The following is a 17,940-nucleotide window of genomic DNA, read 5'->3' as shown; positions in this document are numbered from 1 at the left end:
CTCAGTCTCACTTTCTCAAAGAAATAAATCTTTTAAAAAAGAGTTATGTTCACAAAAACAAGGGCATTTAATAGAGCTTTGGTTCTGAGAAAAACTGGAAACACACTAAAGCCCTCTCCCATAGTGAGATGAATGAATAAATTAGGATACATCCATTTGCCAGAATACAATAGAGCAATTAAAAATTATGTATTCAGATACCTAACGAATGGGAAATAATTCACAAACATTAAGTGAATAAAACTGGAAATTTTCTAGATGATAGAGAAATAATTGTATTATTGTAAAAATAATATTCGTGTAAGTGTACGTGTATACACATAAAAGCATTCACATGGGTACCCAAATATGGGTATGAAAATTGGAAGAAAACAGATCCAGATGTGAATAGTGGCTATCTCTGCATTGTCACGAATGACTCTGTTTTCTTCTTTATTCTTTTCCTACATTGTCAACAAAACGAACAAAACTAGTTTTAATAATTTAAAACATAAAGATTGTAATAAAAGTGATTAGAATACGGACAGCCTGGTGCAATGGAGCAGTTAGGTTTATAGAACTCAAGGCAGAAGAGAGCAGCCAAGGAAGAAGGAAAGACTCCTCCTGCCCAGAAGCATGAGCAGCCGCACAGGTTGAGACCTGTAAGCGTTCAGGGCGACTACAAGTACAAATGCCACAGAGAAGCCGAGGACAGGGAGGACTGTGAAGAGACCGTGGGCTGGGCAGTCAGCATGTCAAGGTTGTGAGTGAAAAAAAGGGCTTGCGTCACACACCTTTCTCTTCCCTTTATCACCTCTCTCTCCTCTTTTCCCACCTCCCTTATGCTTCTCCATTTGGAAAAAGTAGCACATTTGGTGTCTGGGACTCAAGGCTTTCAATCCTTGCCCCGCCACTCAAGAGTTATGTGACCCTAAGCAAGTTTCTTACCTTTTTGAGCTCAATTTCTTCGTCCGTAAAATGAGGACTGATATTAGTACCTGCCCTACAGGGTTGTTACAAGAATTCAATGGGGGATCCCTGGGTGGCGCAGCGGTTTGGCGCCTGCCTTTGGCCCGGGGCGCGATCCTGGAGACCCGGGATCGAATCCCACATCGGGCTCCCGGTGCATGGAGCCTGCTTCTCCCTCTGCCTGTGTCTCTGCCTCTCTCTCTCTCTCTGTGACTATCATAAATAAATTTAAAAAAAAAAATTTAAAAAATTAAAAAAAAAAAAGAATTCAATGGATTAACATTGTAAGCACTCAGGACTGTGCTTACACACACTGTAACACTCTGTGTTGCCTCATATTACTATATCATTTATCCCTCAAAGTTTTCCCTTCTCCTTCCTTCTAGGCTTTCTGCACCTAGCAAGTACTAGCACTGACATTGCTCAGACACCCACTTAGACCCACAATTCACTTAGACAAAGCTCCAAGGCCACTGTTCTTCAAACCATGGTCCCCAAAGCACAGAGAGTCCCAAAAAAGATTTCCCATAATCTTCATTATCATTCCTAAAACCACAAGGCACCAATGGAAAAATCCATACCTTTTCCACTCTTCTAACTATGCATTTCTGTATTTTTCTGCTTACTCCCTACTATTTCTTCAGTGTCTGACACAGAGCTGGGCACAAAGTAGGGGCTCCAAAATTTTTTGTTGAATGAACAGATGAAATTCTTCCTTCTCTATTACTCTGGCAGACATTGATAAGGTGTACCAGAAAGAGCAAATCCAAAGCCCCAGCTTCTCTATTTATAAGATACAACATCCATGGGCTCATCCTTTTTGAAACTTCAGTTCCCTCAGTTATAAACTGAGGATACAAATTTTTATTACTATCTCATAGGGCTGCTGTGATGATCAAACAAAATGTTATGTGAAAGGCCACTAAAAAGAATAAAATATCATACAGATGCCAGGTATTATTATCATTATTATTCTCACAGAGCATAGCTGTATCTATAAGAGTGAATCAGTGAAAGAGAAGGGAAGATCCTATGAAGCAATAAATGTTGACTTGAAAACTGCCCAAGAATAGGCTAAGCTACAAAAAAAAAAAAAAAAGAATAGGCTAAGCTACATGGAGGCATGTGCAAATCCAATTTCTGGTTCTTCACCTATCACAGAATTAGATGTAGTCCTGACAATAAGTCTCTCCAGTTGGTATACCTGTATCTTCTAAGTAGCCTGAAAATTCTTCCACTGCCCTGCAGGCAGCACTGAAAACTAAAGGCTTCGCACATTAAAGAGGCCATTCTATGCATTCTCCTGGACTACATGGCGCTTCCCAATCTAACAGCACACGCAGCAGAAGGCCTTAAGCCCAAAGACCAGAGCTAGGAGGAAGAGACAGGATGAATGAAGGAGGCAGAGAGCCACTCACTTGGCTGGGGGCAGGGACAGCATCTTGTGCATGGTGGAGGTCATTCGGTCTCTGCCCAGACTGAAGGCATCCTTAGTCATGGATACAGCTTCCTTGGTAAGGTCCATAGTGGCATGTATGGCCTCCTTTGTGGCATCCTTGGTCATGTGAATAGCACTTGACAATTCTCCCTCAATGTTCTTCAAGGGCTTGAGCTCTGCCTGTCCATTCACAGTGGTATCCCTACCACATGGAGGCTTCACCACAGCTGGTGAGGTGGATGTCTGGGTTCTGCTCAGTCTCTTGGCCTGTAAGGAATCGACTGCTTCATGGCCCTTCCCTGCCTCCTGCTGTGCAAGAGAATCTGAATCCTGTAGTACTTCATTGCTATGAAGAGGCACTGGCCTGTCCTGGGATGCATCTAAATTTTCAATGCCACTATCCTCCAGAACCTTCTCAGGGCTTGCTAGGCCCTGGTCTGAAGAGGCATCAGATTTCAGCTCCCTATCCTCTGAAGGAGACAGCTCTGAATCAATGAGGCTGGTGGTATCTGAACCTGCAGAGTCAGCTTCAACAGCCCCAGGGGCAGGATGCATGAGCAGAGCCACCTCAGCACTGGGGAAGAGGACCCCAATGCAAGCTGTCTGGTCCTGCAGGGGGGAGCCAGTCATAGCCTCTGTATCCTTAGTCAGCTGTTCTTGAAGACCTTGTAGCACCTCCTTCAGGCGGAGCAGAGCCAAGTACTGGTAATGGTCAAGCCTCACACGAACATGTGCAGGGGAGTGTACAAGCATGTGGACATCTGCCGCATCCTCAAGTTCAGTCAGAGGCCCTTTGTTGTCCACACTACGGCTGCCTTCTTTCAAAACATCCATGACTTCTGTGAGGCCTGATAGGCTTTTCAAATCATGCTCAGTCTTTGACCGCTGATGGGGCACAGCATCAGAGGCAAGGGCCTCAGAATGGACAGGACTGCCAAAGCTAGCTGATGGTTTCAACCTCCCTTCTGTGGCCAAAAGGAGCTTCCGTGCCTGAGCTTGCTGCCAGCGGAGGGGTAGGCAGGCCCAAATGGACAAGGGGAAGGGGGCCACAAAATTCAAAGTATGACCTTTGAAGTTCTCTGTTCCCTCAAAGTCCAATGAGATCTGGGTGAAGTGGATGGACCACAGATCCTGGGAAGCCTTAAGCCTCTGGGGAGGGAGGGTACTGGGTTGAGGGATTCGGGAATCCATCTGGAAAGCATGATGTAAAAAAAGCATGTGCAGAAGGCTAAAGCCACCTGGAACCTTGGGAAAGTGAACATAATTGGAATGAAAGAACTCAGCAGCCGCAAAACCTCGGAAGAGACTTTGGAGGTCTGGACAACTACAATGTGGGGCATGACGTGTATTGGTGGCAGTCATGCCCGACGCAGAAAAGACGAGGGCCTGAGGACGATGCAACCCAGCTTGCTCTCTCTTCTCCAGCGGGAAGCTAACCTTCAGAAAGAAAATGAAACCCAATTCAGAATGGACATCTGAGTAGCTCCACAACCTGTTTTTAATACACACGTAAAAGACCAACCATTTGAGCTGTTATAGTTTTTCTTATTTCTATCAAAGGGATGAGTAGAACCCAGGATTATAGCCATGGAAGAAATGCAGCTAGGGCTGCCAACAAGGAACAAAAATCCCACTCTCCCCTACCTTCAACCAGAAGGCATCCAGTCGGATATCCAAGTGTTCATCTTTCTGGCTTGAGTCTTCCAGCTTGTAGATAGCTTTGAACTGCTCTAAACTGCGATATAAATCCAGGCAGAAGAGGTTTCCCCAGAGCAAGCTGACAGGATCCATAGTAAATGTCAGACCATTTAACTGAATGTAGAGATTGGGACAGGGAACTAGAAAGCAGGGAAAAAAAAAAAAGAAAAAGAATCATCATATATAGAGTAGCAAGTCATTTCCTACTTACCAGCTGATATTCATCTTATTATGAAGAAAGCAAAGATACATGTTTATAAAGGGAGAATTTTTAACAAAAGTGTGCTAAACTAACTCAAACACCTAAAATTGCTAGCAACAAATGAGAATACAAGCCATGGCCCCAAGGCTGGCTGCAAAGTAAGAAGTGACCAGATGAGATGCTTTACCTGGAAGCTCCTGATTATCGGGGAAGTAATACTCTGTGAACTCAATATGAATGGCAGAGACCTGAGTGGGTAGGTTGTGAAGCTTCCGACTGCAGGAGAGGAGTGTAGATGGCTTCTTACTTGGCTGTCCAGCTGAAGAAACCTACACAACCACACACAAGTTGCTGTTAGTACCCGTACAGCATCTATAATAGAATTTCCTCGATTTCCTCTGAGGTCATATAAAAGCCACTACAATCCTTGCAAAGTCTCTCACAGGAAGCAGAGTGCTTTGCACACTTACTGCAGGCATTCTCACACCTGCCTCACATCATCTGCAAGTTTATTTTTCTCGGGGATCCCTGGGTGGCTCAACGGTTCAGCACCTGCGTTCAGATAAGGGCGTGATCCTGGAGTTCCAGGATCAAGTCTCACATCGGGCTCCCTGCATGGAGCCTGCTTCTCCCTCTGCCTGTGTCTCTGCCTCTCTCTCTCTGTGTCTCTATGAATAAATAAATGCAATCTTTAAAAAAAAAAAGATTTTATTTATTCATGAGATAGATAAGAGAGAGAGAGAGGCATATCTATCTCATGAATAAATAAAATCTTTTTTTTTTAAAGATTGCATTTATTTATTCATAGAGACACAGAGAGAGAGAGAGGCAGAGACACAGGCAGAGGGAGAAGCAGGCTCCATGCAGGGAGCCCGACGCGGACTCCCTCCATGGTCTCCAGGATCACGCCCTGGGCTGCAGGCGGCGCTAAACCACTGAGCCACCGGGGTTGCCCGAATAAAGAAAATCTTTAAAAAAAAAGTTCATTTTTCTCAGGGGAACAGTTATAGTAGGGTATCAGAGGAAACTAGGGGAATTGCAGGTCCTGATCTCAGCAGCCATGCTCAGAAAGAAATAGACCAGTGTTATCAACCCATTCAGAAGTAAGCAGTCCCCAAATTCCACAATCTTGTTCACACCTGCTGCCTTCCAAGTGAACTGATCCACCCCTTTCCAACCATGTCTCCCTGCACTGGGCTTCTCACCTGGTGGATGTCCAAGTCATCCACTCGTATTACCATGCAACTAGAGCGTAAACGATTCCAGGCTGGAGGCCAAAAGGCAGCCTGTCGGCCCTGAGAGGGGCTTCTCTCAAGGGGGTTCTTTCGAGGACTGGAGAGAGAATCTAAATAAAAATAAGAAGGTAGGAAAGAGAATCAGATACATTCAACTCTCATTATTAATAGAATAAGGAAAGTAAAAATCCTAAGATCATCAAGGCTATATGTAGGAAAGACTGATTAATACCGTCTAATTTTTGGAAGAAACTAAAAAATTGTATTCTCCTTAAGACCAAGGCCACAGCCTATGAAATAAAGGGGACGACAACCTCTCCTCAACATTGTGGCTAGTTCTAAAGACAGCTAGGACTCTGTAAAGAAAAAAGTCACTGGGACACCTAGGTGGCTCAATGGTTGAGTGCCTGCTTTCAGCTCAGGTTGTGATGTCAACCAGCATTTGAGTGTCTGCCTTAGGCTCAGGGCATGATCCTGGAGAACCGGGATTGAGTCCCTCATCAGGCTCCCTGCAGGGAGCCTGCTTCTCCCTCTGGCTATGTCTCTGCCTCTCTCTGTTATCTCTCATGAATAAATAAATAAAATCTTTTTTAAAAAATAAAAGAAAAAGAAAAGAAGTCACTGACAACTCTCCATGGGATGAGGTTGGGATAATTAGTTAGTCCAGGGCTTTATCTTCACTGGAGAGTCAAAGGTAAATAGCATAAGGCCAAGCTATGGGAGTCTTCCAGTTCCTTATAACCTACCTGCTTTCTTCTGGAAGGGAGACTCTACTCCCAGATGCCAAGGTGGTTTGAAACCCATCTCCTCATGCCACTTCTCCATTTTACTCTGAAACTCCATCACCAGCTTCTGGGCCCACTGGCCTCGGGTCTCCATGGCCTCACAGTGCCGTACCCAATGTTTGCAGCTGTCACCTATACAACAATAAAGCAATAAGATTTTAGTCCAAGATCATAATCCAACATTCTGATTTTTATCTTCCATTGGTATAGTCCTACTTCAGAATCTGATCCCTCACTCCAATCCAGAGTTCTCTGAGAAAAGTAAAAATCTAGTGAGAACATTCAAGTTCTTCTGGATTCCATATGTGATTTTTCCCTAAGGTTCCGAAAAAGGCCAGCAAACATGCTGTCACCATCTTTGACCATGGACGACTACTAGAGAGATCTAAAACTAGTGGAAGTAAGGGGCAGAGCACAGAATCAAAAGCAACATCTCAAGCACTGCCTCTCCTCCTACTTCTTTCCATCACTGATAAAGAATCATCGATAGCAGACCCTACAAGTTTCTTGAAGAGGGCTATTCCCAATACCTCTCTGAGCTCCAATTCCTGGTACCCTCCTGCTGGGCAGACAGGAATGAACCCATGGAATATGTCCTCAATACATAGGTACAGGGGACACACTAGAACTGCTGCCATTCAGGGCTGTCCTACCTGCCCAGTGGAAGGGGTAATAGTCAAATGCCATCTTGCGGAAAGTAAGCTGCATTGCACCACCCGTCAGTCTGTTTGCAGAGACACCTATAAAAGAAAAATAAAGGTAAACAGCAGCAGAAGAAACAAAGAAGCCTAAACACCACTTAAAGTACGTAGGTCCTCTTGAGGATCAGTTCCAAAGCCTGGGGGCGCCTGTCAGTTTAGTGACCAACTCTTGATTTTGGCTCAGGTCATGATCTCAGAGTTGTGAGATAGACCTGCATCTAGCTCTGTGCTGAGCTTGGACCTGCTTAAGATTCTCTCTCAATCCCTCTCCCTCTGCCCTTCCCCACCCCTTCCTCGCTCTCTTAAAAAAAAAAAAAAAAAAAAAAGCCTAGTTGATACACAAGTGCAACTGCAACTGAAAGGCCATGATGTCAAGGATTTGCAAGGTTGAGGCCCTCCTCTCTTCATCTCTAACAGTCAATGGATAAGACCCAAAAAAAGTATATTCCATTATCTCTGTAAATGGCTGCAAGATTTCCAGAAAGGCAAAAGAAACTGCAAAACTCAGGATTCAGGAATTAGAATCCTAGGTATCCTACCAACACATTCTAAAACCCTAATTGATTGGTTCCCCCCAAAACTAAAAATGCTAGGAATGCTATTCCTCAGCCCAACACTTGGAGAAGCATAAGCCAAATTCCCCCAAAACAGAACCCATATTATTTACTTTCATATTCTAGCCTCAGAACTAATTAGATAATCATTCCATACTGTACATACACAGTACCATGAACTTTAAAACACTGCACTAACAAGGACACTGTAAATGACACATATAGGATATTGTAGGTAAACTGGAATTTTTAGTGTTAAGTCAAACAATGTATTATGTTTATCTTGAATTTACATTTAATGCTTACTAAATGAATGAACTTTCCCTATTTCTACCTATCTCTCCAACTACACTCTAAGAACTGTTAGTAGAGTAGTTAGAGTAGAAACTTTCTCCTACATATGCATGAACTATATGTCTGAACTATACTGTTCTATACTTCTCTTATTAGGGTGAAGGGAAATACCATGGGATCCTCAAGGGGTAAGCTAATACATTTCTGTCTAATCTAGATTTTACCACCCCAAATTCTGGACTAATCACCATCTACATTCACACTCCTATTTCTCAATCTTTGTATTTATTATCACTACCTCTAAGCTTGTTTAGACATTTTTTCCCCAATTGCCCCCTCTTCATGAAATTTTCATACCACAGATACACTATGTATCTGCTTATGTACTATATGTCTACCTGTGCTTTATACATAAAAAGAATGAGTATGAAGTTTACTCCTTTTATTCAATGCATGGTTATGAAAGATTAAATAATTGTTTTAAATCAAAAGTTAAATTTAAAACTTAAAGCTATTGGGAAGCCTGGGTGGCTCAGCAGTTGAGTGTCTGCCTTCAGCTCAGGGCATGATCCCAGAGTCCCAGTCCTAAGATGGAGTCCCACATCAGGCTCTTTGCAAAGAGCCTGCTTCTCCCTCTGCCTGTGTCTCTGCCTCTCTCTGTCATGAATAAAAAAATAAAATCTTTAAAAAATAAATAAATAAAAGTTAAAGCTATTAATATTTAACAACTTTATACGTATATTTGCTGAGTAACCTTTAATGAAATTTATTTTATATAGATCATAATGTATCAAATTACATATGCAAATCAGAAATCACAAAAGCAATATAATCAAATTTTTAATTATTTAAAAGTATTTTTCAGCAAAAAATGGAAAATTTAAATAAATTTCTTAAAATGAATTTTAATGAACTTTTTAAAGTAAGCTCTATGCCCAATGTGGGGCTTATTCACTACCCCGAGATCAAGGGTTCATGCTCTACCAACTGAGCCAGCCAGATGCACCTCAGTAAACATAACTTTTAACTTTCACTTATTATGAGAAAAAATCTTTTAGCCTATCTAGCTTCTAGGTATTCATTAAGACTAGGTCATATTTTTTCTTTTCACACTTAATGATTTGCTGAATAACTTGTAGAAATAAATAATAAAATAAAAACTATTTTTATTTCTTTAAGTTCAAATCACAAAAGCACTGAGGCTCAAATATACCACCACCAACAAGGCAGTCAATGGCAGCCAACAGGCATATATGTGCAAGGCCACTCCCACTGCATGATTTTCAAATTAAGCAATCAATAGGGAAAAAGTATTCTATTCACAGCCATCTATTCACCATATCTTGTGCTTCTTCCATGAATTCAATGTCAATGCTCCTAATGTGATAACCAAGAAAACCCAATGAAAGAAATTAAATATAAGGAATAAAATTTTTTCATGCAGGGTTAAGCTCTGGAAGGGCAGAAACCATGTTATAGCTAAGACTATTTTTTGCCCCCACATCTCACCAAAGAACCCATTTTTTAATGTCCAGAATAGGCAAAATTTAAAACAGAAGGGAGATCAGTGGCTGCTTAGAGCTGCAAAATGGAAAGTGACAGCTAATGGGTACATGATTTCTTTTAGGAAGGACAAAAATTTTTTTTGTTTTTTGTTTTTTTTTTTACAGATTTTGTTTATTTATTTATAGAGACACACAGAGAGAATGAGAGGCAGAGACACAGGCAGAGGGAGAAGCAGGCTCCATGCAGAGAGCCTGAGGCGGGACTCGATCCAGGGTCTCCAGGATCACGCCCCAGGCTGCAGGCGGCGCCAAACCGCTGTGCTACCGGGGCTGCCCAGACAAAAATGTTCTAAAATTAGATTGTAGTGATGACTGCACAACCCCATGAATGTACTAAAAAATGCTGAGTTGTATATTCTAAATGGGTGAATTGTATGCTATGTGAATTCAATCTCAATAAAGATGTTTAAAAGAGCCAATTTTTCTCTGCCGTTGGGTGATAGCATCCCAGTTAAAAATGCATGACTGAGGGCAGCCCGGGTGGCTCAGTGGTTTAGTGCCATCGGCCCAGGGCATGATCCTGGACACCCAGGATAGAGTCCCACATCGGTCTCCCTACATGGAGCCTGCTTCTCCTTCTGCCTGTCTCTGCCTCTCTCTCATGAGATCTCTCATTCTCTCTCTGTGTCTCTCATAAATAATTTTTTTTTAAAAATCTTTAAAAAAAATGCATGAGTGAGACTACTGGAAGGAGAGGGTTTCACAGCAATGCTCCCCCCATTGGAGTTAGTTAGACCTAAAAGAAGAATAAACTACACAGACTGTGCATATTAAAGTAGGGTGTAGAATTAAAATCAAAATCTAATTATATTTAATTATCAATTACCAACATGGTTAATTATATGCACATAATGATATATGGGACATAAATGATAAGTAGTATCCATAAAAGACTAATTAAAATTCTCCAACGAACTGGTGGGATGAGGACCGTGTGGCCTTAAGAGAGGGAAAGAAAGTTTTTGGCTCACAGGCCTCATCCTAAGGAAAAAAGATTAAAGAGGCAGGTGACACTCTTCCTCATCAACTGAAGGCTGTATACACTGCTCCGTTTTATTTTTAGAGATAATGCTGCCCCACCTCACACTAAGCTGTCCCTGAGGACCCACCTATTTTCTAATAATTTCACTTCCAATACCAAGGGAGAGAGGTAAGCATGTTACTCAAGGACCCAACATCCCAGGCTATGGTGTCCCTTGATGAAAAAGCAGATAGATCTAGCCTTTAACAAGCCTCTAGAACAGCACTAAAATGTTCTGTGATGATGAAAATCTTATATGGTCTGTAGATTGTACTGAACACTTGAAATGTGGCCGTTGCAAGTGAGGAACTGAATTTCTTTTTAAAGATTTTACTTATTTATTCATGAGAGACACACAGAGAGAGAGAGAGAGGCAGATACATAGGCAGAGGGAAAAGCAGGTTCCATGCAGGAAGCCCAATGTGGGACTTGATTCTGGGACTCCGGGATCACGCCCCAAGCCAAAGGCAGACGCTCAACCGCTGAGCCACTGAGGCGTCCCAGAACTGAATTTTTTAATTTATTTAATTCTAATCTTAACAGCCACATGTGGCTATTGGCTACCATACTAGACAGACAGTTCTAGAGCAATGCTATCCAGTAGAAATAGAATGTAAGCCACATAAGTAATTTTAAATTTTCTAGTAGCCATACAAAAAAAAGTTTTTTAAAAAAGTGAAATTAACTTTAATAATACATACTACTTAAATGAATATAATATTTTATCATTTCAAGATATAATATGATAATAATTATCTATTATATCTTCAAAATTTCATGCATATATTAATTTGCAGCCCATCTCAATTTGGATCAGCCAACAGTAGTCACATGTGGCTCCATCTTAGATAGAACAACTCCAGAGAATTATAGAGCTCTTACTGTGCCAGCTAGTTTTCCCTTCCCCTTTTCCCCAAATCCCAGAAGAGTCAAGTTCACAAGAACTTGTTCTGTTTCTTGCTCCTTTAAGAGTCATACACCATACTTTGGTAAGGTAAGTTGGGAGTTATCCCCATACCTAAAAATATCTCATTCAAAAATTCCCTAAATTCCACCAAGTAGAGAAATTTAGTTTAATAAATAAATATATGAGGGCTGCAGGAGGCTAATCATTCACATCTTCCTTTGGATTATGGGTCCTGGCCATATGAAGAGGACAGTGCTCAATACCTCTCCATCAAGAAAGAGTATAAAACTTTTTTTTAAGATTTTATTTATTTATTCTAAGAGACACAGAGAGAGCGCCAAATACATAAGCAGAGACAGAAACAGGCTCTCTCCCGGGAGCCCAGTGCGGGACTTGACCCCAGGACTTGGGGATCACCCCCTGAGCCAAAGGCAGATGCTCAACCATTGAGCCACCTATGCATCCCAAAAGGATAAAACTCTTAACAATATACTCTTAATAAAGACCTCTGAAAGGATTCAAGATAAAACAAGAGAAAAAACCGAAAGCCTTTGGAGTTACACTTGGAAAAAACAACCAAACAAAATAATAATCGTTTTAGGAAAGAACTTCCAAAGTAACTGGTGGCAAACCAGTGAGCAATTTATTTCTTGTAGTCACAAAAGCAATCTATGTTGTCACTGCTTCTTTTAGCTCTCTCAGAGTGGGAGTAGATTGGGACTGAAGTCACTTCAACACCAAGGAATAGCTAAGCAAGAGAGACAATGCTGCCTGAAGCCCCAGAAAGGAAAGGTAAGATCCCCCAAGGAAATAGTATAAGTGTCATTAAGAGGCAGACATAACCTTCAGAAAGGATAAGGCAGCACAAGAAAAAAAATCTACCATATGAGAGCATCTCAAGCCAAAAGGTGGTGCAAAGGGGAGTATAAAGGGACTATAACTTGATGGGATGAGCACCGGGTATTATACTATATGTTGGCAAATTGAATTTAAATAAATAAATAAATAAATAAATAAATAAATAAATAAATAAATAAATAAATAAATAAAATATAGAGTATTAAAGGAACAGGCAGCAAAGGAATAATAATACCGAGTATGTGACTATAATTAAGGTCCCCCAAATTCAGTATATTATTTCAGTTGAGATCGACAACCAATGCAGTAAAGGAGTCAGATATGATTTAACTCAAGTTCACAAATGAAGAAACTCAAAGAGGTTAAGCAGGAGGTTAGGTGATTTTCCCAAGGTTCATGAAAGAAAAAAATTAGTCAATTCCTTTCTCACTTTGAATAAACATATATGTGTATGTAATACTAACTGCCCTAATGAATGTAAAAGCATGAAGAGAATACAACATAACCTCTCTGCTTGGGAAGAGGGCATTTACACATAAAAAATATTTAAATTGGGGTCACCTGGGTGGCTCAGTCGGTTGAACCTCTGCCCTCAGCTCAGGTCATGGTACTGAAGTCCTGGGGTCCTGGGATTGAGCCCTGTGTCAGGCTCCCTGCTCAATAGGGAATTACTTCTCCCTCTCCCTGTCCCTTCCTCCTCCCTGCTCATTCTCTCTCTTTCTCTCTCTCTCTGTCTCTCTCAAATTAATAAATAAAATCTTTTTAAAAAAATACTTAAATTGGGGCAGTCCCAGTGGCTTAGCAGTTTGGTGCCACCTTCAGCCCAGGGCGTGATCTTGGAGACCCAGGATCGAGTCCCATGTCAGGCTCCCTGCATGGAGCCTGCTTCTCCCTCTGCCTGTGTCTCTGCCTCTCTTTCTCTCTGTGTCTCTCACGAATAAATAAATAAAATATTTAAACAAAAAAAAAAGTAAAAATAAATAAAAAATACTTAAATTGACTCAAAAACCTGAAAATCCTGGTGTTTCCTATACTTGAATTTACTTTCCTACAAGGTTAAACCAGTGTTCATCATTGCCCAAGACACACTGGGGAGAAAAAAATGTATACACTGCTTGAGGTCTGCCCCTGAAGATTCTGACTTAGTGAAGCCTGGGAGAGTGCTGGCCTCTGTATCTCATTAAGTATTACCAGTGGTCCCACTACACCCTAAAGGCTGTAAGCACTACCTCACACCAACAGACAGAGGTGCCACAAAGACTGAGGCCCAAGGAATGCCTGGAATTAGGGAAGCCAACTAAATTACTCCACAGCATCTTGCAAAGAGCCTTCCATCCCAAAGCTTTGTCTGGAGCTGAAGGAGCTGACAGACCAGGCAGCCCAGGCTCAGAACTGACAGGGTACCTGGCTCTCGGGACTGGCTATCATCGCAAATGTGCAGATCCAGGCGGGAGATGAGCAGATGGTAGGAAGACTCTTTCACATCAAATTTCTCAAAATACTGGCTGAGGCGACTGCTGCTGCTGTTGCTGCTGCCCTGGCCACCACTGAATGCCTGGGCCCAGGACTGCTGGGCACTGGGAGCAGGTGGGGTGATCTACATGTGACAGAGAAAAACAAGAAGTCCAAACCCAGAGAGGCTCCGCACAGGCTTTCTTAAGCTTTAGCTCAGGCTAAAAGAAAGCCACAATTTAGCAATATGCCCCCTCCCTTTCATAACTATTCACCTAGTAGCTCACTTAGGTCTGTCCCACCTAAATAACCCAAACTCCAAAAAGCCTAATTATAATTAGTCTAGTAACTCAAGTCAAAGTACTGTTCTGAGGTTTGAACTGCCCCCAAGCTCTCATCCCCCAGGACTTAGCTGACTGATGCTAAGCCTGTGTAGTGAGGTCCCTCTTCTTTGTGCTCTCATGGCATAGTGTCTACCTATAACACAGCACTTACTACCTCCTATTGTAATAACTTGTGTACAGTCCATATTTTAAGACAGTGAGAGCTCCAAGGACAGGAATAAGAGGCTTATTCTACTTTTCCTTCCCAGTGGCTAGTACTATATAGTTAATACACTGGAGGTACCCAATGAACAGAATAAATGAATAAATTAGAAGCATAACAAAGCCTATCCAAATGACAAATACCCCATAAAGTATCAACTCCATCTATGTTGGCATGAACATGAATTAGGTCTGGCCTATCATCTCCCTAGCCCCACCAAGGGTATCTATTTTGCCTCTAACCTGTACAGGTTCAGGGGCCAGGCTCTTTCTCTGCTGGGCTGACTTCTCCATGGCCTCACTCAGCGACTCTGCATACTTCATCATAGCTTTGAGCTGTGAGTCAGTTAGCACCCACAGCAGGTCATCCAACAGGAACATCAGCTTGGAGGCTACCACATTGCAATCTTTGGTCTGAAGGGGCCACATAAAACATGGGGTTCAACATCTGGTCTCATTCCAACTCCTCCATGTGATGATTGCCCAGTTAATTCCAGAAATGGTTTTTCAATCCCCAGAACATGAAAGGAAAGCAGCAAACACTATGGAGAGTCAATTTCTTACAAAACTACTAATGTTTTCTGGATTAACAAGAAACAACAGTAGTCAACTGCTAGGTACCTATGTCACAGTCCCTATATATGGGTAAAATTTGTGGTTTCCAAAATTCAGGTGACAAGGAGGTGCAAATGTTCACAGAAACGTTCTGTACAACACTGAATTACAGGTCTGCCCCTTTCGATGGTTATTCCTGGAGCCAATATTATTCAAAAAGGAAAGAACACCAACTCCCAGGCTATCTAGGAGAATAAAAGATGGAAGTTTTCATGGAGTCAGAAAACATACTCACTCTTCTCTTGAGGGCTATTTGGATCCTGCCTTGGTTGGTAATAAGCCTTAGTGGAGTGGTAACTGGATCCTGATCACCATTGTCTGTAGCATCTGCCTCTATGCGAAGTGTTTGCCAAGTTATTTCCTTAAATGTTAAAACCTAGAAGGAAAAAAGGTAAAATCCCTTAATTCTATGGAAGAAATTAACCAAGAAGCAGGAAGTCCAAGGGGAAAAGATGAGCAAAGCAGGAACTCCCACCATTCTCAGTTGGGATCCTACCAATAGAATATAATGGATCAGAGATCCCTGAGAGAAGAAAAGATGTAACAGTAACGCTGGGATTCTTGGGTTCACATAGAATGGAGGGACATATCTGAGGAAATCCCCAAAGCAGGAATAATATCCTTTAAAAATCAGTCCCATTTTGAATCTCCCCTTTCTCTCCTCTTGTAACACTAGGGCTGTCACCTCTCCTCGGTGGGGGTCAGTGATGCGGGTGAGGCGGAGGTCACTCTGCTGCCAATTGGGGTTGACACTGTAGCCCTGGAGCTGCCACAATTCAAAAGAAGCGTGGAAGGCCTTGGAGTGAATCTTGACGGTGATAGAATTGACGATGATGAACATCCCTTCCACCACCTTCTCAGCAAAGCCATACTCACTACAACAAATGAGGCAGACCAATGTTCAGAATCAGGTGAGACATGGTACACACACTCTTTATAGTGGAAGACATCAGACAAGATTATTAACACTATCTCTCTTTGGGTGCTAGGAACTGTGGGTGACTTCTTTATTTCTCTCTTCCTATTTCTACTTAAATGTTTTTAATTTTGAAAATTTTTTGTACTCTTTTTAATTGGATTTTTTGAAGAATGAAATGAAAGAAAAAAAGTTGACCTGGAAATAATCCCCCTTCTGTTAGAAAGAATAAATTGAAAAATATATTTTTAGGAATGCCTGGGTGGCTCAAGAGTTGGGCATCAGCCTTCAGCTCACGGGACCCAGATCGAGTCCTGCATCAGGCTCCCTGCAGGAAGCCTGTTTCTCCCTCTGCCTAGGTCTCTGCTTCTCTGTGTGTGTGACTCTCATGAATAAATAAATAAATCTTAAAATATATACACATATAAATATATCTCTTCCATTATATTCCAAAAATATAAATATATATGTATTTTTAAAGATTTATTTATTTATTTGAGAGAATGAGTGGGAGGGGAAGGGAGAGGGAGAGAGAATATGAAGCAAGACTCTGCTGAGCACAGAGCCTGACTCAGGGCTCCATCCCACAACCGTGAGATCGTGACCTAGCCAAAACCAAGAGTTAGTCACTTAACCGACTAAGCCACCCAAGCATGCTGAAAAATATTCATACAGTCCACAAAGTACCTAAATGTGAATGTTCTGTGAGAGGAAAGGAAATGCTAGGTCTCTATAAAATCTTCAAAGACACAAGCATACTCTGCAAAGGTAGTAGAAAGAGGAAAGAACTACAGCTAGGTGAGCAAGAGGTCAAGAACAATCCCAACTAGACCCTGTCAAATATATCCCAAAGATTATAGCTATACTTCCACAGTGAGAGGTCAGAAATGGTGAGGAGAAGAATGAAGGCCATGTTAAAATCCTTCTGAATGTAGAAAACACAGACATTCCTGACATGTAAATGAAATCAGTTCTCATTATAAGAGAAAAAGAAGGTATGGAAATTATAAACTGGAAAAATACATATATTTGCAATTTATATCACAAAGGGCTAACATCTCAAATGTATAAAGAGTTTTAGGAAACTGAAAAGAAAGAGACCTACAGGCCAATAAAAATGGACAAAATATGGACAGTTCACAGAGAAGTAAGTGCAAATGATATTAAATATAAAAATGTTGGGATCCCTGGGTGGCTCAGCGGTTTGGTCCCTGCCTTTGGCCCAGGGCGTGATCCTGGAGTCCCAGGATTAAGTCCCACATTGGGCTCCCAGCATGGAGCCTGCTTCTCCCTCTGCCTCTGCCTCTCTCTCTCTCTTTGTGTCTCTCATGAATAAATAAATAAAATCTTTAAAAAAAAAAATATATATATATATATATATAAATGCTCTACCTCACTTATAAATCAAAACTAGACTGAGAGACACTTAATTTATAATAGAGGTGACAGAGCAGTTGGGAAAACATGGTCTTTCAATAACAGGGCATGGTCAATTTGAAGATGCCGACAGGGAAAAAATAATATTGACCCCTATCTTACACAAAACAAGAAAAATAATCAGTTTTAAGACTGATTGTATCTAAATGTGAAAGGTCAAACAATAAAACTTTTAGAAGAAAACAAAGAAGAATATCTTCATACCTAGGACAAGAAAAGAGCCCTTAAATAAGATACAAAAGAGCTAATCCATAAAGAGAAAAAATAGGTATACTGTACTACATTAGAATTAATCATTTCTGTTAAAAAAAAAAAAAACATTAAGAATGATATTGGTGATCCACATCACTCATCCTCAGTGAAGCAAATGAAAACCACAATGAGATATCGCCTGGCATCTGTCAGAATGGCTAGTATCAAAACAGCAAGAAACAAGTGTTGGTGAAGATATGGAAAAAAGGGAACTTCTATGCACTGTTGGTGGGAATAGCAATTTGGTGCAGCCACTGTGGAAAATAGTATGGAGGTTCCTCAAAAAACTAAAAATAGAAGTATCATACGATCCAGTAATTCTACTTCTGGATATTTACTTAAGAAAAATGAAAACACTAATTCAAGAACACATCTGCACCCCTATGTTTATGGCAGCATTATTTACAGTAGCCAAATATGGAAGCAACCCAGGGGTCTATCGACAAATGCATGGATAAATATATGTATGTATATATGTGTTTATATATAAATGTATATATGTATATATGTATTTATA

At 41.2% G+C, this 17,940-nt stretch overlaps 1 protein-coding gene across 5 annotated transcripts in view; it reads right to left on the bottom strand.

The window, feature by feature from the left end:
* The window catches only part of BLTP3A (bridge-like lipid transfer protein family member 3A), a 61,817-nt gene that overhangs the window by 11,883 nt on the left and 31,994 nt on the right, over positions 1-17,940 (bottom strand). For 4 of the 5 annotated variants that reach the window (XM_072730476.1, XM_072730486.1, XM_072730482.1 and 1 more), the window contains 10 exons: positions 15,504-15,693; positions 15,054-15,194; positions 14,447-14,617; positions 13,611-13,803; positions 6,960-7,046; positions 6,268-6,438; positions 5,492-5,631; positions 4,474-4,615; positions 4,031-4,224; positions 2,367-3,823 (listed from right to left, as the gene is read on the bottom strand). In XM_072730476.1, the coding sequence (XP_072586577.1) occupies positions 2,367-3,823; positions 4,031-4,224; positions 4,474-4,615; positions 5,492-5,631; positions 6,268-6,438; positions 6,960-7,046; positions 13,611-13,803; positions 14,447-14,617; positions 15,054-15,194; positions 15,504-15,693 (2,886 nt within the window). The remainder of the gene's footprint in view (positions 1-2,366; positions 3,824-4,030; positions 4,225-4,473; positions 4,616-5,491; positions 5,632-6,267; positions 6,439-6,959; positions 7,047-13,610; positions 13,804-14,446; positions 14,618-15,053; positions 15,195-15,503; positions 15,694-17,940) is intronic. The other variant, XM_072730494.1, reaches the window with a different exon arrangement.

Source organism: Vulpes vulpes, chromosome 1 (assembly GCF_048418805.1).
Source record: "Vulpes vulpes isolate BD-2025 chromosome 1, VulVul3, whole genome shotgun sequence".
Classification (NCBI taxonomy): Eukaryota; Metazoa; Chordata; class Mammalia; order Carnivora; family Canidae; genus Vulpes; species Vulpes vulpes.
This window is presented reverse-complemented; position numbering and strand designations above follow the sequence as displayed.